General features: G+C 47.5%; 2 protein-coding genes across 7 annotated transcripts in view; both read right to left on the bottom strand.

Annotated features, from left to right (window-relative positions):
* The window catches only part of gabbr2 (gamma-aminobutyric acid (GABA) B receptor, 2), a 45015-nt gene extending 31546 nt beyond the window's left edge, over positions 1 to 13469 (bottom strand). The window contains exon 1 of the mRNA XM_088364371.1: positions 12612 to 13469. Coding sequence (XP_088220497.1) covers positions 12612 to 12932 — 321 coding nt within the window. The 5' untranslated portion in view covers positions 12933 to 13469. The remainder of the gene's footprint in view (positions 1 to 12611) is intronic.
* Positions 1098 to 23583, bottom strand: galnt12 (UDP-N-acetyl-alpha-D-galactosamine:polypeptide N-acetylgalactosaminyltransferase 12). Of its 6 annotated transcripts, XR_015854769.1 has the most exons (13): positions 22949 to 23583; positions 22560 to 22729; positions 21970 to 22159; positions 21719 to 21904; positions 21517 to 21634; positions 21265 to 21441; positions 20647 to 20778; positions 20466 to 20567; positions 20195 to 20344; positions 19438 to 20085; positions 19017 to 19085; positions 16743 to 16830; positions 1098 to 1654 (listed from the first exon to the last, which is right to left on the bottom strand). XR_015854769.1 is itself a non-coding variant. In XM_088364376.1 (10 exons), the coding sequence occupies exons 1-10, from the start codon at positions 23269 to 23271 to the stop codon at positions 19951 to 19953; spliced, it is 1683 nt and encodes a 560-aa protein (XP_088220502.1). In that variant the 5' UTR covers positions 23272 to 23583; the 3' UTR covers positions 19243 to 19950. The 6 variants fall into 6 exon arrangements, 1 of the variants encoding a protein (XP_088220502.1); XR_015854768.1 differs by lacking the exon at positions 19017 to 19085 and having other exon boundaries at positions 1099 to 1654; XR_015854771.1 differs by lacking the exon at positions 19017 to 19085 and having other exon boundaries at positions 1101 to 1654; positions 19949 to 20085.
* Positions 23584 to 23991: the final 408 nt, after the last annotated feature.

Raw genomic sequence — 23991 nt, 5'->3', positions numbered from 1 at the left:
CACGAGGGCGCACTATGGCCGTGGAATAATTGGACCCTCACTGACAATGAGTTCCATTCACTGACTTCCGGAATCAGGAGATTTAATGATTTGGAGTGATACAGATGGTTCGATAAACTTGTTATTTATGTTATAGTTATTTGACATATAGTTCACCTAGAGAAGGAACGTGTACATTGTTAGACTTCAGTAGTTTCCGATTGTCTAGCGAGGCCATGAAGGCAGCGGGGGGGGGTGGGGGGAGCGATCCACGGCGCTTGCTTGGAGCACACACACATATGTTGAGCTCTTGTTTTGTGAAATAAAGAGCTGGTTACCATACCCACGTCTTGCCTGGTACTTTGGTAACGCTACAATATAGTTATATACGTAGATCTGTGGAATAATTGGAGCCGCAACTGACGACGAGTTTTACGTCAGTGGCGCATGGCGTTCCGGAGTCAACAGCTGTTTTGTTGTTGTTGTTTTTTTAAGTGACACAGAGGACGAAGATTTCTATGGATTTAATGATTTGGAGTGACACGGATGGTTCGATAAAATTGTTGTTTATATTATAGTTTGATATATAGTTTATATATATATATATATATATATATATATATATATATATATATATATATAATTATTTTTTTAATTGATATTTACTCTGTCATTACTTCATCCCATAACATGGGATACAGAGAAGAAAAAGAAGGGAAGGAGGAGGAGGAAGTCTACTGATAGCGACACAATCTCACTAGTTTTGCTGTGATACACACACTCGCTAATGATATCAGCAGCCCTCACTCTTCTATTATTGACACTCCATTCCCACAGATGGACCGCATGTGTGTCCAAGTGTGTGTGAGCGTGTGCTCCGCCAGTGCACCTCATCTGTGGAGTCATTTGACCTTGTTAGCCATCAGCCGGCAAACTGAATGAGATTTCCCACCGAACAACAGCACCTCCGCGCACTTCCATTGAAAAAGAAAAAAAGAAAAGAAAAGAACTAGGAAATGCAATCAGATGGGTCACCGTGATGGGCTTTATTTAGAAGGGGCAAGTGTTGGCCATGTAGCTCGTCTGAGCGCATGGCCTCCTTTCAAAAATGTCCACACACGGATGGAAATCAATTCAGTCAACCATTTAGTGGCATTTCATACAAAAATGACTCAAAATAAACCCATCAGGGATCTAAAATGACAGCAACCAATGGCGTTTTGCAGTTCTTGTGCTTCCGGTACAAAGTTTGCTATCTAGCAAAACTCTTGTGAGACTCTATGAACTCTACGAGAATACCCCAATAAATTAGCATGGTCTCATCCAAAAAGATTGATACATCCCGCACTCGTCTTCCACCCCAAGTCTCCCGAGAGAGATGCCAAACACAATAAGTGGTTTGCGGTACGACGAGGAAGTCGCGAGAGCACTTAAGTCCTGAGCCGAGCGTTGAAGAATACTACGCCACTTTATTTCCCCTCATCATCTAATTCCTGGCATTTGGAACCCATTTGGAGATGATCGATGGCGATAACGTCAGCGGCGGTCATCAGACGGAACGGTCCGGGCGGCATTGACGGCAGGGCGGTGGCACGGGGCAGGGCCAAGGGATAGCACGGATGCTGTTGCCGTGGCGGCCTCGCATGCTCAAAGGTCATCGAATATCCATTCAACTCTGTAATCAAATTACAATGCAGTAAAACGACTCACCCAAGTGTTGAATTGTATTGTTATTGCTAGCTAGCGCTTTTGGAGGCTCACTGAGCTGAAGTTTTGCAAGATTTGCTGACATCATGCGTGATTAGGTTTGGGATGTGAATCTGCCTGGATTTTGAGGCTGATTTTCTCCACTGTGCAGTTCTCGTGTGTGTGTGTGTGTGTCGGCGTTAACCATGATGAAATGTCTTGTTAGCGCCACAAACAGAGGCAGCTGCACCTGTCCTCCATCTAATAGCAAAATGAGCACACTCCAATCAGCAAGCCGCGGTGCAGCGGCACATATACACGTCTAAATTCATGGTCGCCTAACTCTACATAGGGCCGAATCCCTTGTGGCAGGCGCTTTATTGGTTATTATAGGATGCCAAATAGGTCTCGGGCTTTATTTGATTGGGTGAAATGTTTTAGGCTTGTTGTGACAAATGAAAATGTCTTTAAAATAATAAGTTGATGTGTGTGAGGGGTTCAACACTGTTCAATCTGAAAGCGCCATGGCATTCCGTTGCGGCTGCTGGCAGCTCGCCATGCGTTCGGGCTGACTTGACAGCATGCAAATGAATGGGGGCCAGTTTGTCAAAATTGGAGAGCTTGCACTTGAGACTAAAGTCAACTGTAGCCCCTCGTGCTGGTCGGGGTCATTAATCAGCGTCATCTTGATTCAAGCGTAAAAGCAGAAGAAAGAGCTAGTCAAGCCTTCGTTTGTTGACAGCTAATTTACTGGGTGCTGAAGAAGAAATGCATAATCCATCAAGGTTTACAGCAAGTGGCCCCAACAGTCACGCCACACACAACATCATGGTTCATCCTTGTTGCCCCCACCATATTTGTGTTAAAGTAACAGGTACCAATGCTAATTTCCTGTAGCCAGTCTATGACCTTTTGCATTCTATCTTAGCATCAAGCTGGTAAGATATTTTGGTCTCATTTGCTTGGTATTTAAGGATCCAGTTGAATCTGTTTGACCGTTAAAAGCCGCTGCTTGTGGAGGTAATATTTAGACAGCGAGCTCCCAACTACCCGAGGAGAGTCGACATTGATCCGACAGCCGGATGAAGTGGATCAAATCAAATGGTGATGGAGTGGAATTTTTCTATCTACTCCCTCGACGCCGACACCGAGGCCACTCGGAGAAAATAACAAGAGGCAGATTAGCAAACTGCCCTTTCGAATCCACCCATGAGGACAACCGTGGCTACCCCACGACTTCATTCGCTAAACAGTAGCCGATTATATTGTATTCTATGTATAGCGCAATCACAATAAGTCACACAATGATGTCATATCACAAGAAATGATACATTTCGTGTTACAGTCACATCAACGACGTGACACCTAATCACATTACGGAACTTAATTCCACTTTGACTTTAATTTGATTTGGAAGGACGCAATGGCCGAGTGCACTCTGTACCCGAGTCACGTTTGCGTGCGTGCGTCTCTCTGACATTGCCAGCAGTGGTCTCTCCTCCGCGCTGGTTATCTCACAGAAGCCATTTAGAGGCGGACATATTTCCGCTGACCTTTTTCGGCCCCGCCTGAAAGGACCAATGCGTCGCAGATAAGACGACGAATGAGAGACTGGCTGTGCGTGTAAAAAAAAGGCAACGTTTGTGTATTTGCTTAAAAATAGATCAGAATTGTGTGTGCGCGTGTGTGTGTCCCTGCAGCCAGCTGTGGGATTCTTCTGTCCACACACATCAATCTTGTTAGCGCATTAGCGACATAGCCTCACAGGAATCCTGGCCCCGCGGTTAACGTTGCGACCCACAATTCTATTCTGTCAACCTCGCTTGCGTTCTCTCGTTTGGCTTCCCAGCATCAATGAAACGCTCAACCCGCTGAAGATAGAATGAGCCGGACTGGATATGGCGTGCTCTCAAAGGTCTGGATAAATGGTTGATGTTGGCAGGTGGTGGATGACAAATGAGAGACAAAATTCATCCTGGTGGAAATTCACATAGGGTGCCGAGTGGCAGGCCACCAAAATTGTCTATCATGCCCAAACGCAACAAAAAAGCTTCAAGAAGTCATTCTTGAAAAGGCAACGAAAGCTCGCCATTTTGGTTTGAAGCTAACATTTGAGCCTACATCGTAAGCTTTCACTGTGTTTTCTGTTTGCCATCTCAGCAAGGGTGTGCCAAAGTCTTAAACGATGACTCATCGAGTGCTGTTTGCGCCGACTAATTGGGGGTGGGGGGTGCAAATCATTCGCACCAATCACTAACCCCCCGCTCGCATTTTTCCAAGGGTCGGTACGACTTTGGATGGACAATGGCGTCAACGTTTGAGGGGTTGACGTGCGACACTGCGTTACCATGGCGACACAGGAAGAAGAACAAGAAGAAGAGTGAGGCGGTAGAAAAGGAAGGAAAATTAATTTGTGTACAAGGTCGCTACGAAAATTGCTTTTTTCTTTAAACAGAAGGTGACAGAGGGAACGGCCTTTTTTTGTGCAATGCGCGTGTGTGTGCGTGTGTGTGTGTGTGTGTGTTCATGTGTGCGTGTCTTGATTATGCAGCCATTTTTGGCCCAAAACATACTTAAAGGCTTTAAAACAACACAAAACATGTCAGACAATGTGCTACAACACACACATTCAAATTTTTCATCTTGTGTGATACAACCAGTTGTCAGAATTCCGCGGCTCTCTAAGTAGGTCATGCAGCTGCTTTCTCCCCCCCCCCCCCCCCTTTCCCGCTCCGCATCAAAATTGCATCAATCCCTGCAACATTGGAAGCGTCGGAGAGATACTGTACGGCTTTAGCAAAGCTTTTAAACGTCGTGTACGATGCCGTGATGACTATGAGAGCTTGCAAAAGTAGGGTTGCAAATCAGGGGTAGGGTTTCAATTTTGGGATTCAAGTCTGCATTCAAGACTCAAGAAACAAGGTCGACAACATGATCATGTCAATATCTTCTTGCGTGCTGTGCTTTGTGTGAAAGACCTCGTCTGAACATTCGCTGTGATCTCGATGAGGATCGTCTACCCCCCAAATTTTATTCTCGTCAATCACACCTCGTGGCTGACAATGTGTTTTATCACAGGTGGGAGACAAAACGCACGTGTGGCCACTGGGCTGAAGAAATCTTGCGCATACACACTTTTGCGATGTGGTAATTTTCCCGCACGTCTTCTCCGGTTACCGAGGAAATGAGCTTTTCACTTCATCCTGCGGCGTCGCCACGGCAACAGCCGCTGACGATGGCATTCATGAGGAATGTCATGGAATGTGGCCAGACAGGTGAGCCACTCATTTTGTGGTATCTCTGCGTGAAATGTCTTTAAAAGGCAGGATGCTTGAACGACAAGCTTGAAAAAAATCTCAAAAACACCCCCCATACACACACCCACACACACACACTCACACGCACGCACGCACACACACACACACACACACACACACACACACGCACGCACACACACACACACATACACACACACACACACACACACACACACCACCCAAGATGCCCTCAGAGTGGGTTCAGGTGTTTGTTTGCCTTTTCTTTTACCATTTTTTCAAGGCGCCCCGAAGGTAACACGAGAGCCCAGGGCTCCGAGGGGGGTGTACAGCTGTGCTCCAACGTGCCTAACGGCAAAAAAAAAGTGAACCGCAAGATGGAAGAAAGTTGCCTGGTACTTTTTACACAGATGCTTGCAGCCTGAACGGCACACGTACGATGATCAAAAAAGAAGTTTGAATGGAAAAATAATCAAGCAGATAATTTGAGTTACAAACCGGGGATGTGGCTGTGCTCCACTAATAAACAAAAAACTATCAATCACAGGTTCCCCGCCGATTGCATGTCATTACACACACACACTACGCACACGCGGAAACACGTTGACGGCTGAAACGGCGCCGTGGAGGAGGGCGAAAGACGCTGCCGAATCAGCGCGATGAGGGCGACTTATTTAAGACTCGCTGCTCTCTCGCCGAAGCCAGCAGGTCAAACAACCGCTCGCATTAGACACGCAGCACGCGCGCATGCTCGCGCGCACGCTGAGGGAAAACCCTGGACTGTCCAGCCTCCATTATTCATGGTTGCATGCAACATGCTCCCGAAACACGCATCGAGAGCTTGGAGATAAAAGAGGATGGCCCAATGTGCATGCGCGACCTTATTTGCTAGCACATGCGAGAGAGAAGCGGCAGTCAATTAGACGTCGGCTGGCGCTGCGGGGGATGAACGGCAACTGACTGCGCACGCACATTACACACGTTGTCAGGATGCAGAAAATGCATTACATATGATTACATATATAAACTTTGGTTGTTTTTTGTTGAAAGGATGCAAAAAAAAAAAGACAAACTGAAGCTCGGTTTAGCGGTACACGCTAGCTAGCGCCGCAAGCCAAGCAGAAGGCCGCTTCCAAGCGGGATTGTGGGATGGATATCAAACGCAGCAGTGCGAGACAACTGACATGTTTTGAGCTCACAACGAGCGTATCCCACATTTTTTGCTTGAAAATGCGCTGGTTTAAAAGCTTTTGTTTGAGTTCCTAGGAAATCAAATTTCTTATTGCGTTTGAGCTCCTCCCTGGCGCGCATGCACCGCCCTCTTTTTCTCAGCGTGCCTTTGCGTCATCTGGCCAAGAGCCAAATGGGCAGATTAGACGCAGCAGGTTTCATGTTCTCTTCACACAAAATCACAAGGAGATTAAAGCAGCTCAAAGCTCCTTTTTCTCTCCCTCCATCCATCCATCCGTCCATCCGCCCGGCCTTCAAGACAACACACAACAAGCAGCAGGGGACACCTTCATGACAAGAACTACTCGACATCTCAGAAAAGGTCATTATGGAGGAAAAAAAGTCACAATGTCAAGAGAACATTGACTTTTTTGTCTTTCTAAATTCATCAATATTTTAAATATGACGACCGTACAGTGGACAGACATGTTAGAAAGCAAGCTGAAGCTTTCAAGGCCAACTTTGAAGAAATCAATAGCAGCGTTTATGGATTTTTCTTCTCATGGTCAAGCTTTCAAATACTGAACCACGAGCGAGTGTTTTGTTTTGAGTGATTTATGCTTGCCCACAAGACGAAAGCCATAAAAACAACATGTGAGCCACGACGGCGTGTTTGTATTATTATTTTTTTCTTTTGGTTGTGGTCGCCGGCGAAGCCTCCGCCATCTGTCAGGGCTTATTCAGCGTGGGCAACCTTTCCCCGAGCAGACACGGCTGACATTTACATTTGCCCTCTATCAAAAGAGAGAAGAACGGTCGCCACCCCGTCAACCTCCGGAAGCGAACGACGCGTCTTTTCCTCAACGACGCGTGGACGCGACATTTGGCTGTCCAATCCACTGCAAATGCAACCAGCACGATTTGTGTTCGGATTTTCATAGAGTATTTCAACTTTGTGCCAACGTGAGTGAACTAATATGCCAAGACAACTTGACACCTGCATGAATTGTAAACGAGAGCATAGGTTCAAAGAGAATGCGGACGGCCTGCTGAAGCTTGACCTGCTGTGTGTTCTTCACACATAGCAGCCTTTTATACACTATGAATCAGAATCATGCATAACACTTGCTGCTGCCTCCTCTGCAAAAAGATTGCGTGTGCAGTCGTATACCACTGTTGACAACACGCACGCACGCACGCACACACACACACACACACACACACACACACACACACACACACACACACACACACACACACACACACACACACACACGGTGCATCCTATTGATTTTTGCGCTTCCTCCTACGCGCCCGAATCATATTTTCAACTGTGCTCTGTATGAGTGCAATTGAACGTCTTTTTTTGTCTCCCTCCCTCTCCCCACCCGCCACTCCATTCACAAACTCTTTGGATAGGCCCTCACTCATCCCAGTGTGCACTTTGGCTCAATACCGCCAAAGTTGCGGTTATGCTAGCTAGCAACATTGCAATTACCGTATTATTAGGACTGAAAGTCGCACCGAAATATACGTCACATTAGCCATAAAATGCACAATAAAGTGAAAAAAAACATGTAAAAGTCGCTCCGGCGTATAAGTCGCATTTTGGGAGAAATTTATTCGACAAAATCCAACACCAAGAACAGACATGAACGAGCAACAACAGGCTAAACGATAGGTATGCTAATGCGACATAAACACAAACAAATAGCTGAGAACGGGCCTGACGTAACATTGACAGTTACCCAAATAACTATAACATAAATAACACCTTTATCAAACCATCTGTGTCACTCCAAATAATTAAATCCATCGATCGTCCTTTATGTCAACAATGCCGTGTGCGCGCCGCTGACGGTGGTTGCACTTCAAATTATTCCGCAGACCCATATAATGATATATAAATTAGATATCAAATAACTATTATATAAGCAATAATATTATCAAACCATCTGTGTCACTCCAAATCATTAAATCCATCGATCGTCCTTTATGTCAACAATGCCGGGTGCGTGCCACTGACGGCGGTTGCACTTCAAATCATTCCACAGGCCCATATAACGATGTATAAATTATATATCAAATAACTATCATATAAGCAATATTAATATCAAACCATCTGTGTCACTCCAAATCATTAAATCCATCGATCGTCCTTTATGTCAACAATGCAGCATGTGTGCCACGCCGCTGATCGCGGTTGCACTTCAAATTATTCCACAGGCCCATATAACGATATATAAGTTATATATCAAATGACTATTATATAAGCAATAATATTATCAAACCATCTGTGTCACTCCAAATCATTAAATCCATCGATCATCCTTTATGTCAACAATGCCGGGTGCGAGCCGCTGACGGCGGTTGCACTTCAAAATATTCCACAGGCCCATATAATTATAAACAACAATTTCATCAAACAATCTCTGTCACTCCAAGTCATTAAATCCCGTGATCGAATCCTTTGTCCTTTATGTAAAACACCGCCACGTATGCACCGCAGTTGCAGTTCAGATTATAGTAATCCCTTGCTACATTGCGGTTCGTTTATCGCGGTTTCACTACATCGTGGATTTTTGAATTTTGAAAATTTGTGAATAATTTCACATGTAAGTCGGTCCTGAGTATAAGTCGCCCCCCCCACCCGAAGTATGAAAATAAACGCGATTTATAGTCCGAAAAAAATACGGCATTAACAATTCACATTAAGTTTCTGTCACTATTGTCTTGTTCGGAGCGCTCCTTTTCTTTGTTTCTTGGTGGAAACAAAAAACAAACCAAACCAAATGTGGATTTATAAGCGGCGTACTTTGGGCTGTTAGCATTCCCTGCTGGGTGGCCACCTCATCTGCTTGCAATTAGCACCATTCAGCCGCCTCATGCATGCACACATGCACGCTACCTTTTCAAGCACCATTAACATGCGTGGAGGGTGGGGTGTCGCTTCGCCTTGCCTCGCAGGGGGTCGGCCTTGACAGCCGTGGGAGACATCAACGATGGCATGTGTTTTAGTGTCACTTTGTTCTCCTTGTTGTGTGTGTGTTTTTTTTTAATATTATTTATTATTTTTTTATATTAGCCACCCTCAGGTGGCTGATGGCGTTAATGGCTTTGCTAATTGCTATTATTTTGCAAGGAGTGGGAATGAACGTTGCTACAAAGTGGAGAAATTCTTTGGTGAAGCATCATGTGGCTCACCACCCTTGTGTCCTTTTAACCAGATTGGCCAATCACAAATGCTGAACTGTCATAGCAGCATGCTAGGTCATTTGTGTTGTGAATTAGCATGATCTAAATAAAACTGACTTGACGTTTCACACGCACACACACACACGCTAATCTAAAAATGTCCAATTTATTTTGGCAAGATAATATTTGCGCAGGGTGTGAGAACAGCTGCTGCTGTGTGATGGTCCAATCACAAGAAGAAGGAAAGAACGGCGACATGGAGCCGTTACCGTGACGTGTGATGTCGGTATGTATTTTTTATTTTTTTTTCTCCAAAGTAACGTGACATAATTGACAAGAATTTGCATTTTTACTGCACTGGAGCAAGTTTAGCAGAGGAAGCCAATTCCCTTTGGGTCAAGTCAGGTGGGCTCGTCAGAGCTGAGCAAAGTGTTGACATGAAGATAACGACGAGGAGGATGAAGTCAAATAGCAACAGCACTGTTTTTTTTTTTTTCCTTCTCCGCCGGTGGCAACATGTCCCAGCTGCGTCCATGACAACAAACATCTCCGTCCTCTGGGATGAGACGGTGTCAAGCGCCTGCCGCTCCTCTGGGGGCAACAAGCACATGTGCCCCCTCCTGTGCCTGTATCGCTAAATCCATCAAGCTAACGGCGAAGCCTACCAAATATACAGTGATACATCGTTTTATGGCTTTCTTAAATTTAGTCGCTTGTTGCCAGGCAGAGTTTGTAGAGCTCGTATGACAAACTAGAGACACAGTTTTGCAATTTTTAATCATTTCTCTGTATTAAACATAAAAGCACAGCCGGATAGTGAATTAATTTCACACTTTAGTTCGGTCAGAGTTGCCCCGTTTGTTCACTTCCTCCAAGTCTGTGTGTTTTCGCTTTTATGAGAAGGTCGCCGAACGTCTGCTGCGAGTTTTATAGAGGTTGTCAAACGACCGGCCTTCTGTCGCATCGTTTTGGGCACCTTTACATTTGCCCTTTTGTCATTGGCGACAGCTTTTATTGTGAAAGGAGTTGAGGCCGCGGGCAGACCTTGGGCGGCTGACAAAAGATTCATTGCGACTTCAAACGTGCGCAAACGTGGCTACACTTTTTGTCGTCACGGTAACCTTAATTGAACGCGTGTGGTGGAAAATATTGGAGCTGGTGGCGGCATGAGGGTGGACTGAGGTGGCCGTGCTTATTTTTGCAAAACGCAATCTGGCGCCGCTGTGGTGCCGCCACATGCTCACGTCCCCGGGCACTTCTGCGGGGCGTAACGCACACCATATGTGTGTAGGAATGTGTGGAGGAGCCAGTTTGTGTTTTACACACAAAACCAGGCCACCATTACACTTTTTACAGCGTGCAACCGATTCACCACACGGACAACTCTAAACAGGAATGCAGATCATTATTTACTCAGACTATTAGCGATGAGCACCCCGGCCCAAAATGCAAATGGCAGAGTCCCATTTGTCAGTTTCTGTGTCTCCATGAAATGACAAGTTCCAGAAAAACTTGAATGATTCTCCCCCCCCTTACTCGACGTATTGGTCGACACGTGGCCGGCACCTTTTTAACATTGTCTATCATCTAAATGTCAAGAAAAAGTTCAGTGGAGAGGGAAGACCAGACAAGAGGGAGAGGATGAGGGGGTTGGGGGGGCGGTTCTGGGTCCCAAAAGTGCTGAGTGCGTCCCAATGCACTGACCCAGCACAGATAGTGGGATCAATGCACAGCAACACAAAAGGATCTCCGGGGACCAACAGAGAGAGCGCTGAGAGAGTGCCGGCGAGAGCCGCGAGATGGAGATCCCGAAATAGGATGGGATCATCTTCTCCACAGGAAGAGGAAATGGTCAGCTTCGCCATTCCTATTAGATCATAAAGCAATGCTATTTGCGCTCTTGTTTCAAGCTAACACTTACTAACACTTACTAACTCGAAAAAACTCAGCTACTTCCGGGTATGAAGAATGACGGAAGATAGCCGTTATTTTCGATATTGGGGCAAGGAGACAATTCTGTTGCAACACAAACGGGAGGGGGGGGGGGGGGGGGGGTGTTTGAAAATGGTGTTATTTTTTTTTTTGGAAGTAGTCACCAGTCTACTTCCTAGTTTGCGCGGATGATGTAAGATGACAGAACACGAGCATTATTCAGCCTGGAGGGCAGAAGAAAATGGCTCCATTGTGACTGGACTGTACTGGAATGTCAAGGCAGCGCTGACTAGCCTATGCACTAGCTTAGCACCAGGAACCCCCCCCCACACACACACATCCAAAGCCTTGATCCTGTAAGCCTGGCCAGCTACAGTATCAGTTCTCAGCTCAGCTATATTGCACGTGAAGATGGAGGAGCAGCGCTGCACTGAACTCCTCGCTCCGTGCATAATGCTTCCTTCCCTCTACCTACTACCAAAAAAATCATCAAAAGAACAAGTCCACGCTCCTCTGACCACAGAATTCATGGCGACCCTCCAGGGTTAAGGCGCAGGCCCCATTGGCCTGACCAGTGGCTCCACCGACGGGGATGAAGGGATAAAGTGCCTCTGCTCGGGGACTGATTACTTACATCTGTCTGGCTAAATCCCAACGCTCGCACACACGCACACAACGCACTCGGGGCCCAACACTTCCAAAAATAACCAATTTAAATGTGAAATGGCTTCATGCAGCCCTGAACGTATTTCTGATATGCTTATCCCAACAAAACAACGTTTTAAAACAGTAAGATCATAAAAATCAGAGTATGGAAAGAAAAGCGAGCAAAGATGAAGAAGCGGCGTAACCATGATGTACAGCACCAAAGACGACAGATGGACGGATAGTTGAGTCCAACTGGCGCCTTCCTTCTGCGTTGGCATGGCAACTGATGCGGCACCGCACACATTTCCATACGCAGTACGCGGCTCGTTTCACACCGAGTGCTCGTTTAGTCATTCCCGACCTGGCCTTCAATTTGCAGATGGTAAAATTGGGAAGACGGTTCCGAGAGGAGGCGCGCCCGACGTGGGCCGCGGCGCCCGGCCGCCTGTACAAATCGCGGGGCCTGACGATTTTTTGGCATCAGGCGAAGGCGGCATCAGACTTGGTGCCACTGACGTCAGCGGCCATTTGCCAGCAAAATCACCCCGAGACCTCTTGACCCTGAAATCTCCATGCAGAAGGCCAACACAATGGAGGACAAGCCGCCGTGAGGCTCGGAAACTGTGTCTCTTCATTGACCCGATCAACACGTCAGCGGACTCAAATTGCGCACGGTTCGATTGAGGCAAATGCGGCGTTGTCGCCTCCGCAGACGCGCGCACTCACCTCGGTATCGTAGATTTCAGTGATGAGCGAGAAGTTGTACTTGCGGGACTCCCTCATGTGCTGGATGGCGAGCTGGACGGCGGGCTCGATGCCCTGGCTGATGCTGCTCATCAGCGCAGACTCGTTCATGGGCATGAGCACCATGATGGGCAAATTCTCGCCGTTGCGGGCGAACCAGCTGTTGTCCTGGCCGCGCTTGGTGCGGTCGTTGCACACCTTGGCCAGCGCGGTGCCCGCCAGCAGGCAACATGCTGCCGCCGCTGCCGCCAGGGGGAGGAGCGCTGCGCGGTTGCCGCCGCGCTCCCTCCGGGCCGGGGCCATGCTCGGGTGAGGGGCGGGTTAGGGGGCGATCCCCGAAGTCACAAGGTGGGCATCGCCGTTTCTGATCCGGGCGCAGCTACTCCAGGATGCGTGGCTCGCCCCCACCTCCTCCCTCCCTCCCCCGGTGACGAGAAGAGGGCGCCGAAAATCCGCAGCAGCCCCCGCAGTGGGGAGAGAAGAGAAAGCACTGCAGAATATTCCCAAGAAAAAGGCGCAGGGAGTGGGGAGCAATGACTGGCACCACGTCGAGCCAAAAAAAAAGAAGAGCAACAAGAAAGGGGGAAGGTGGACGACTCCCAGCAAGTAAATTCCCAGCCAAGCGTGCGCAATCCTCGCGGTGCAAAAGAGGGGGCGGGGGATCACAAAGCAGGCCGGGTTACAAAAGGAAGAAGAGCAAGCAAGGAAAAGGGGTGGACAGCGGATGTCGAGGGAGTCAGCCCGCGGGAGGGAAGCTCATCTTCGGGTGGTGCGTCAGAAAAGCACCGCTTGACGCTGCCACTTGTGCTGCCGCTGCCCGCAAGAGGGATGTGGAGGAGGAGAGAGGGAGGATGCGGAGGTGGGGGGAGAGAGCAGGAGAGAGAGAGAGAGCAGAGAGAGAGAGAGAGAGAGAGAGAGAGAGCGAGAGAGAGAGAGAGAGAGAGAGAGAGAGGATGCACATACATGCAGGCTTTTTGCAAGGCAGACTCGCCACAGCCGGGAGGAATTTAACCAGGCTTTTATGCATGCGTCCCTCCGCCAAATACAAGGCAGCAAAAACCTGCCAGGGACCTTCAATATTCTCTCAGAAGAAAACAAATAGTAGGGAGAACAGGTGTATCCAAAAGGAGATTAAGGGCCAAGTGCATCCAAGAGGCGACTATGGAGTCTAATTCTGCAGTTCTTGGGCATTTATTTTTATTTGTTGACCACAGTTAGGCTCAAGATGATTTTGTGAAATTGATGATATTGTCGAAAATAACACGTTGAATGTGAGATTACATTAGCACGTGTGACATCAATTTGGATCCAAGAGGAGACTGTGGGCAACGTGCAACCAAGTGGAGATCGAGGAGACGCAACTGTCCAGAGATTGAGATTCCGCATGCGTGTTCATTTTGACCCTCAAATTAAATCCAAGAGGAGACTGTGGGCTGCAAAGCCCCCGCACGCCGATGTGGAGAGTGTCCATTAGCCGCATTTCCTGCAGGTCGGAGGCTGGCCAAGTGCTTTTTCTATTCACGCGTCTAAGCGAGAGGATTAAGTTCCCCCGCAGCCCCCGCCCGCCCCTGCGCCGATAAAAAATACAATAGGATTGTGCTATAATTCATGGGATTGTTAAACAGGCGTGGGAAGAGAAGAGCCAGTGGAGGGAGGGGGGGAGGGTCAGCGGGGGTCATGTGACGTAAGCTTTTTCACTCATCAGCTTCGACGGGGGGAAGGTTTTTCGGGCCGCTGTGATTGCAATTTGATGTCAACCCTCTCTAGCATGCTACAGCTAGCTAGCACTGTTTTCATTAGTTTTCATTCAGTTTTGCTCTATTTGTAATTCTTTCCCCTTTTTATTTTCTCTGCTTATTTTCTGCATTTAATTTTCTCCATTTTTTTTAGTATTTCATTTTTATGCCCTGCTTTTTGAAATAATTTTCTTTTGCAGTTTGTCACTTTTCTTTGACTGCAGTTTGAGTTTTCATATTTGAATTTTCCTCTCCCCGAACCCGTCTTGTTCGTCTGCTCGGCCATGCAGAAGGGCGGGCGGACGTGCTCACGCTGGCACAGGGGGGTTGAAATAATCCCTCTGCGGTTGTTTGTATTGTGATATTTGCAGACTGACATAAGATTTGTTAGGGGACAGAAGAGGACAAAAATCAACACAGGCAAAACACCCACAATGTGGTTCTATCTCTTGCCCAAGTTGTTCAACATTTTCTTACGCTAACAATTCAGCTGAAAACAGGAGGACAGTCTCTTTAATACGCTCAAAAGCGGGTCAGAACCATGGATGGTGGCTTGGACAGAGGTCAGAAGCCAAAGTTTTTCAGGGGGGGGGGTAACATGCTCTGATCTTGGTAAAAAAATGCATTGCATAAATGTCCTCCAAAGTGAAAAATAATTTGGAGGAAGACGTCAGCGAGGGACGGACACATTTACAATTCAGGTAAAGTGGCGACAAAACATTTGTTCTGTACCATTAAACGACGCTATCGTGCCCCCGTGGCGCTGCGGGAAAGTCGCGCTGAAGGACGTCAAGATATTCTTGAAAGAGGCGGGGCTTCTATGCTGCACCACACCACGACCATGCTCCATTTGTCCTGGTCAGAGGAGGTCATCAGCACTCCCTCTTCTCCCACAATGCAAATTAAATCACGAGCGCGTCCAATCAAACAGGCAGCTTCAAAGGAGGCGTGCGCCGTGGTGGGAGGACGCCATTTTGATTAGCAAAAGAAAGGGGGGTGAAAAAAGAAAGTCTTACGTAATGGCTCTTAGAGTGACGTGCCCGAGGGTCTAATATGCCGCGATTGAACCGAGACGCGTTCTCGCCGTTTGCTGCCCACCGTCGTCGGGTGCCTCGGCACTGCAAGCGCCTCTCGGGAGATAAAATTGCAAGTGAAGACCCGACGGTAAGGACAAAATATGCTTGCACTGAAGCAAAAAAAAAGCAGCATTTTATTTTTAGGACAGAAAATGAGTTGAGCAGCATCATTCCCAATTTCGATATTTCAATCCGTACTGTCAAATTGGAGGCTTTTACCATGCAGCTCTCACGCTTATATTTTATGCAGAGCCTTGCAGGTTTTTTTAGATTGTTGTCATGCTAGTTTTGAATAATTTACCACGAGCAAGCCGCTAAGAAAGAAGGCGCCGGGGATTAGCTTGCTCCATGGTGGCTTACATATGACGGACGCAAAATTAAAAACACTGTAGCTTGCACTCAATGACATCACAAAAAAATCACTCTTTTGCGCAAATATTTGAACCGTTGGTCTTTCTTATTATTTCTTGATTTCAAATCTAAAAGAGCAGAGCATCTGCTGCCGAAGTGAGCGCAAACATCCCCAAAACATTTTTGTGGTCGCCGTAGCCCCAACAAATGAAAGGCATGAAAGATAGATGAGGAAGCAAGGCGCTTCATTCATATTTGATGGGTGGCCTTTAGATGCAAAGCATCACAAGAAGCTTCACGTCATGCTCCCCACAGACAGGTGCCACTCGCATGCCAAAGCTGCAGGAAAGGCAGAAGACCCAAAACAAAAACCAAAGAGGTAATTGTACAAGTACGCCATGGGGCAGCCTGCTGATTAAGACAAAATGGCTGGTGTGGAGAAAAAGGAAAGATCCAGAACTTTGGGGGGTAAGCCAATATGCCTGAAGGGTGTGGGGGGAGGGTCTACATAAACCTGCACAACTTGAACTCGCAAAGATTTGAAGAAAATGCAAATTGTGAAACGGCACAATCCCACCAAAAATAATGAGCCTGAAGAAGCATCTGCGATGGCAGCAGGGGCTGTGTGTTGTGTTTGTGTGTGTGGGTGTGGTACCATTAGATCGCTTGTTGTGGCTATATCGATCGCACCCGCGCGCGCACGTGCACACACACACACACACACACACACACACACACACACACACACACATACACACACAAGCACACTCACAAGCACACACAGGCAGGCCTCTTCATTAAGAGTCTCGGGGGCCGCGCAGTCCACCTGCCACTCACTCACTGACTGACTCAGCCTCTACTTGATGGATTTTGTGTCGTCTCTCAAATCTTGTGTGTGCGTATGCTCACTTGTGGGTGAAAAAACAGAAAAAAGAAAGAGAAAATTGTACCTGCTTCCATGTGTCACTCTGGGGTTTCCACGGTGACGGGAGAAAGAGACGTGACGGCCAACGCGAGCTGCACGTGCATATTCTTCAGCTATACAGGGAAAGGAAAAAGAATAGCATTTAATGAACAATCCAAATGTGGTGAATTTTCTTCAGTGGTCAGCTGGTCTGCAAAAGCAAGTGGTGGAACGGTGGCTGGCTCGGGGAAGGAAAACTTCAGTCACACACGGCTGATTGGGAAAAGATTTTATTCAACCGATGTCAGAGTGAAGTGTCTCTCTCTAGCCAAAAGTGTCCAGTCCCCCCAAGTCTTCCCGCCCTCGAATTTTATACCCCGCGCCCCCACCTCACTGGAACGCATACACACGAGGGCTGCTGGATGACCTCTGACCCGCTAGCCTGCCTTGCTGATTCTACACAGATGGCCATCAGCTGTATCTATACATCCTGGTGCCAGTAACCCTGCATTCCTGGACCAGGCCCCATATAATCCAACTCGAGCGTGACCTGGTCACACTTAGGCTTACAAGTGAAATATACATCGCATACGACCAGAATAGAAATATACTACACAAAAAAGTAAGATAAAAATAATAATAACTAGATTTCAGGATGGTACCGCTGAGATCCACGGCGGGGTGTCGTGGCGGTGTGTGCAACGAGTGCCAACAATTAGCTCATCATCCGCCCTCCCGCTTCTCAGCCAGCCCCTTGCGCAACTCCGCCACACTGAGCCCGCTCGATGGCTAAAGGTCAGGAACTTGGCTTAGTGGCGCCCCCCCCACACCCACCACCACACACACAAAAAAAATAATTACAGAAAAAAATCTGGCTAGAAAATTGATTTTCAGGCTCTCAATTTGTAAACACTTTTAAAGAGCTTTAAAAGTGTTTACATATTGAGAGCTTAAATTTCAGTAATCGGTCTTCACAAGAATGAGGGAGGGGAGCGGCCTCAGCATTTAATTCACACACTCGACAAGCATTTGACCCGAGATGAGACCGGGGACCCCGAGAGAGCGAACGGAATTCAATTTGATCACACGCTGGCAAATGCGGGAGTCAAAGTATTCGAGGGCGTGTGGAGGTAAGAGACCCCGGTTTGGGCATCTGGGACAAGGTGTGAAGAAAAACAATCCTATCAGAGCTTTTAATATGCCAAAAGTCAAGGTTTCTGGCATGCGCATTAAGCGCGGCTTAACAGCGCAGCGCCGAAGTACCCTGAAATTGAACATAAGCACATAAGCACCATGGGTGCGCATACGGGGATTTTGCGCCCTCTTGTGGAGCGGTCGGGGAACGATAGCGTGATGCTTTGTGACCCTGAGTCACGTCCATTTGAACAGCCGTGCTTGCCTGGCTTTAAATTATTTTACAGAGCCCCAAGTCGCGGCTTATCGACCCTGGTTTGAGAAGCACCGATCTCAACAACGCATTGGAAGTGCACGCAACCTGAGATCGGGTCCTCGTTTCTGAAGGGGAGCCCATTTAGCAAGCAATCAAGGAATGGCATGAAGAGAAAGGAGAAAGGAAAGGGAGGCGGAGCCTGATCGCTCGCAGAAGCGTTCAATCTTCTAAAAAGGCTTGAAACGTGTACAGTACTTTGCCATGGTTGGCTGCCAGGGGAGACGAACCAATAAGATCGCCTAGTTTCTAAGACTTGTATGGGGTGGGAGGGAATCTGATTTTTTTTCTACTCTACATCCTGTAAGCAAATCAATATCTGATTATGAGGTGTTTGGACATCTCACGGGATTATGGCACGCACACGCGACGGTGCAGCTGGTAGATGTCAAGAGTTGCTTCTCGGCCGCTGATGTTGGAATCTGTGAGGGACTGGCGTGTTTTCAAGCTCCCTCCTGGAAGTCAAAGTGTGTCGTCTAATGTATGCAAGTGCAGCTCCTGAGCTGTTCTGGGTATTGGGGATTACGTCAAATCAAGCGACATGCATGCGGCGGAGAAATGGCCCAGGCACTCCGTCGCCCTGACAACTGAAGCCTGAGCATTTGCAAAGCCTCAACCCCCATGGAGAGCCTTGTTTTGCATTATCATTAAAGACACGTGTGCAATTGGAGACGGGCGCACCGTGTTCTGCCACCCCGAATCAAAGACGAGGCCTTTTTGCAACGTGTGACCAAAGATCCTGCAGCAGAATCCAGCAGGATTTTTTTTGGGCATTACGTTTCACATGGATGCACCCCTGGCGGCATGTCGAGGTGAGGATGCGTTTTTTTAATCAAAGCATAGTGACTGAAGAACCATGATGTGTTGACATACCTCTGACATTGCATTGAAATGCCACAAGATGACGCCAAAGCAATTGGAAAGGAGGATCGTGCGCCAATACTATGCACACAAAAATGAATAAATTTATCTTAAATGTAGTTCATTTCCTGAAAATAAATTTTGAGGTATGACCAGTGATGGCACTTTTTTCATATTGATCACTATAAATTCCAATCTCCCAACTTGGCGTTTGTTTTTAATTGACAGCCTTCGTGCATAGTGATGCGGTTCAAATTTATTGCACCCGTAGCAAGTACAAAAAGACATTCAAGAAATGTTCCTTTTGCAAATAAACGCTTAATAAAGGCCACCACGGTTAGTGACAGCTTAATTTGTCATTTAACAACTTAAAAGAAGCGAGAGAGAAGACAGTATCATTTGTTAGATTAAAAACTAATGTATGGAAACATACTTGCCAACTCTCCCTTCTGTGTGCAATTTGAATCTCCTTAGACGTAGACAAGAAATCCAAGTAAAAAAAGAATAACAAATTCAAACCAAAGTGTAGAAAAGGGGAAGTAAACAATGAAAGCCAAGTGAACAAAGAATAACAATTTCAAACAAAAGTGTAGAAAAGGGGAAGTGAACAATGAAATAGTAAACCTAAAGAACAAAGACTTAAAAAAATGGCTTTGTTTTTAGTCTGTTGAAGCTGCACGCCCAAAAAGGCAAATTCCCTTTCAGTGTAAACATTTAGCAGGCCGATTCTCAAGTTTGTCCAACAAGTTTGATGGAGGAGCTTGGGCGCTCTCTGCTGGGCAAACTGTGCACTTCATTCTCAATCTTCATTAAAAAAAAAAACAGCAAAATCCACACAGCTGTTCATAAAAATAAATCCCTCCAGTCTTCACAAAGGACTCGTCAGAACCAACTGACCGACCACGCAAAAACGTGAGGAGGTGGCAAAAAGTGAAGAACGGTACCATCACATGGGCTGAAAGGTCCACTTTTGGAACTGGCTGTCCGAGCACGGCCGCAGCATTGGTGCCGGTATGCCTTTGTCCGTCCGCTCCAGCGCTTCCACGCACTTCAGGCTGTCCAAGTGCAGTAGCCTGCCATCCTACAAGCAAGCGCAAGGCATTGGGCTCAGTACAACCCTGGCTAGGAAAAGTCTACACACCCCTCTATAGGTATTTTCCATGTGTGATCTGAACATGGCCCATACTTGCCTCCCTCAAGTTGAACTTCTGTTGCGCCAGTACCGGCTCGGTGGTTTTGGCGCAGAGCTGCACGGTCAGATAGGCACTGACGTTGTCGCCTTCCACGCAGGAGTCGCCCATGTTGTAACGGAGTGCTCCGTCCGACGAGAATTCAAAGAACTGCAAAACCATTTTTCTTTTTTCAATTTCAGGATTTTGTAGACAATTAGACAGCTGAAGGTACGCAAAAAGGAAAAAGAATATTGGCATTTTTTTGTTTCTTGTGTGTTGTGTTGCCAACCTGGTTCTGGCCCAAGCCGTGGCAATGATATAGAATCACTGTTTTGCTCTCGCCTTGAGGGTTGTAGTCCAAACAAAAATCTGCCTTGCCCACACTTTTTAACTGAAAAAACCACACACAAAAAAAATCCACTTTTTTTCCCCACAATCAAAAAATGAGCTTTGTCGCAGCCATTTCTCACCATTCCGAAAAATCCCGGCCGGTCCTCTGGGACGTAGAGTTCAGGGTAAATGTTGTTCAGGTACCACTTGAAGTTTTTGCAGCCCAGCTTCTCCCGCAGCCGAAGGCGCTCTGACACGTCGCCGAAGTTCTCCTGAAAAATAACAGGCGCTCGTTTTGAAGGGCTTCTGCTTAAAAGGCATTCATTAAGCGGGGCCACCACGCAAAAGGGGGCGCTGATTAGACAGTATGTCGTTTGTGTAAGACGATTTGCTTGATCTCTGTGTGAAACACATTTGGCCAAGTCTCGACAGGAACAAAGTGGTCATTTGGTGAAAACTCAATCTGTGAAAGAGAGCAGCTCAAGTCGCTGCAAATGAAAATATGTTGCCGTGTGAAAGAGGCAGTTATTTTACAGCTGTGTGAAAGACATGCTCATTTTGCTGGAGCTGCTGTCACCTTCTCAAACTAAACTAGAGATTTCTGGCGCTTACACAGGGCGTTTGTGACCCGTTACTTGGCACACGAGGTGCACAGGCCACCTGATCCTGGCAGCGCCAGCTCGATTACACGGCTGACACCTCGAAGGAGCGACAGGCAACACCTGTTGGCTAACGGTGTCCGTTCATGGCCGGCTCACCGCTCGGGCGTGACGGTTGCGGTTGTAGTAGACCTCCCTGTAGTCGTCCAGCCACACTTCGACGGCGCGCACATTGTTGGCCAGCGCCTTCTTGCGCGAGTACGGCGCCGCCTTGGGGAAGACATGGCCCACGTGCGAGCATGGGTGCACCTCGAGGCTGCCGCCGCACTGCCAGATCTGGAAGGAAACCGCGCGTAATGCCCATTGAGTTTGTGGTAACACTGAACACTTGTCATTCAAAACTTTTCTTACCCGGAAGGAGAATTCCAGGTTCTCCCCTCCCCACACCTCCATGCCCGTGTCGTACGTGCCCAAGTAGGAAAAGTAGCTCTTACTCACAGCAAATAAACCGCCCGCCATAGTGGGGGACCTAACAATGAGAAAAGATGTTGCAGGATCTCTGCGTGAAAATTGAGGACGGCATTTGCCCGCTTTTGGGAGGGCCGAAGCACACCTGATGACGTCGATGGGCGAATTGCGCCGTTTCCTCTCGTGATCTGGGATTGTGTGCCACGTAAAGACCATCCCCCAGTTGAAGCCGCCGATCTGAGGCTCGCCGGGGTTGCCCAAATATTTGAAAGTGTTCCAGTCGATGGAGTCAATGACGGGACACACCACGGCTGTCGGCTCCTCCTTGATCCTAGCAGGAGGCTTTGTTTACGTGGTGTGTGGCGAGGAGGTGGCCCGGCCCGACCCGGTTTGTACCTGTGGAGAAGAGGCTCCAGCCAGCCTTCGTGGCACTCACAGTGGCAATCCAGGAAGGTCAGAATGTCGCCCGTGCTGTAGGACGCCCCCAGCAGGCGGGCTCGCACTAGGCCCTCCCGCTTGGTGGCCCGGATCAGGCGCACCTTCCGCAAGCCTCTCAGGTATTTCTCCAAAGGCTCTTTCAAGTGATCTTTACAAAAGAAACACAAACAACAAACCATTGCGATATTAAGGTAGAATTGTTTTTATTTTTATTATTTGACAAAACATTTAGGACAACTGTTGTGTTGCAAAGTTCTCGGCACCTATGTGTGTTGATTTTTTTTCAACCACCATACAACACGCCGACACACCTGTGAAGGCATGCCAATAATTGGAGCATCTGACGAGTCCTGAGCAACTTGTTTTAAGCCCATCTGTCACATGAAGTAGTAATTTAAACTCTTTCTAATTGCCACATCTCAACTGTAGAAGAGGGTGAGGCGGGTAATTTGTCAACTTTGCGGCCAAACGTGTTGTGAGCTAAACAGGGCTAGCCAAAATAGTTCAAAGGCCGGCGGGAAAGAGTGTAGGACGCATCGCCGAGTCACCTGCTTCGCTGAAGTCATCGACCAGGATCAGCTCCTTGAGCAGGATGTCGGGAGACGTCTCCAGGACGCTGTGGACTGTCCTGAGCAGCGTAGACCAGGCCTCATTGTAGAAGGCGATGATGACAGAGGTGCTGGGCAAATGGTGGTAGTCGTAGAGCACGTCTCGGCACCTACAATCCAAGTGCACAGCAACACACAAGAATTGAGAAAAAGAACTATCAAGTTTGCACAATTGACTCTCAGTATTCAAGCAGCGATGGCGTGACATCCATGCAAGTGAAGAACAAATTTGCGTGCTCTCAGCAGTCACAAAACAGAATGATGGGAAAGCTAGTGTGTCAATGATCGACTTTCAGCATTCTCCCGGCGTTGTTTCCAAAGTTACTCACAGCGGGTTCCACCTCTCCGGGAGGCGTCGATGCAGTGAGATCATGTCACTGACGTAGATGTTGATCTGATGCTTGGAGATGCTCTCTTCCTGCTTGCGTTTCTCGTCGCCGGTCAGCGTCAGCAGCACGGCACTGCCCAGCGCCCCGGGGGCGTCCGGCAGCAACGGGGGCTTCTCGTAAACCGGCCTCCTCAGGTACGACTCGCGTGCCTCGAGGACGTGGGGGTCGGTGTCGGGAGGTTCGCCAAAGTAGAGGAAAAGTAAAGCCAACAAGGCAGCGCCGCTGAGGAAAAGTTTGAGTCGGTTCCGTCGACAGGCGGCCATGTCGTGGCTTCTTCTTGGTTGCCTGCAACCGAGTGAGGTGTTCGCTGAGGTGGAGATTCCTCGGTGGATTCGATTCAACTAATTGCGGCTTCTTCAGCGGCGCTGTTCCTCCTCCTCCTCCTCGCTCCCCTTCTCACACCTACGTGACTCCGTTCATTCCAGTGAGACAAATATAAATGGATTAGCCTACACGGATTATTTATTTACCCGGATTATCGAGTTAGGTTGGTTATTTAGCGAGAGCGAATGAGTCCATTGAGGTCAATTCTAACTTTGGCGTGAGATTCAGTAAATAGCTGTGATTCCAGACAGTGCCGTTTCCGCCTGTAGTTCAAAATAAAACACCCGATGTTTTTTTTATTATTATTATTATTAGACTTCTCTAACGTCATAAAATCCCCAGAAAAGCAAAAATGTATTTCTTTCGTCACTTGATGAACATTTATGCTCTTTTGAAACATTTCTCAACTGTTCTAATCACTTTTAATCTCCAAATATTTTCACGCCTTTATGAGTCACAATAAACTGCCTGACAGTGTAATAGTTTCATATTTGTGAAAAATTGTATTTGAATGTCATCAGTTTGAATTAATTTAATTTATTTCGGGAGGACATTGATAGTCATAGTGGAGGGCCATATTAAACATAATCATAAGTATAAATATAGACAATAGAGTATCGTAAACTAGTACTGCACACGTCGTTCTTCTCAGCGCTCAC

Source organism: Syngnathus floridae, chromosome 21 (genome assembly GCF_059516105.1).
Source record: "Syngnathus floridae isolate MCC-2025c chromosome 21, RoL_Sflo_1.0, whole genome shotgun sequence".
NCBI lineage: Eukaryota > Metazoa > Chordata > Actinopteri > Syngnathiformes > Syngnathidae > Syngnathus > Syngnathus floridae.
This window is presented reverse-complemented; position numbering and strand designations above follow the sequence as displayed.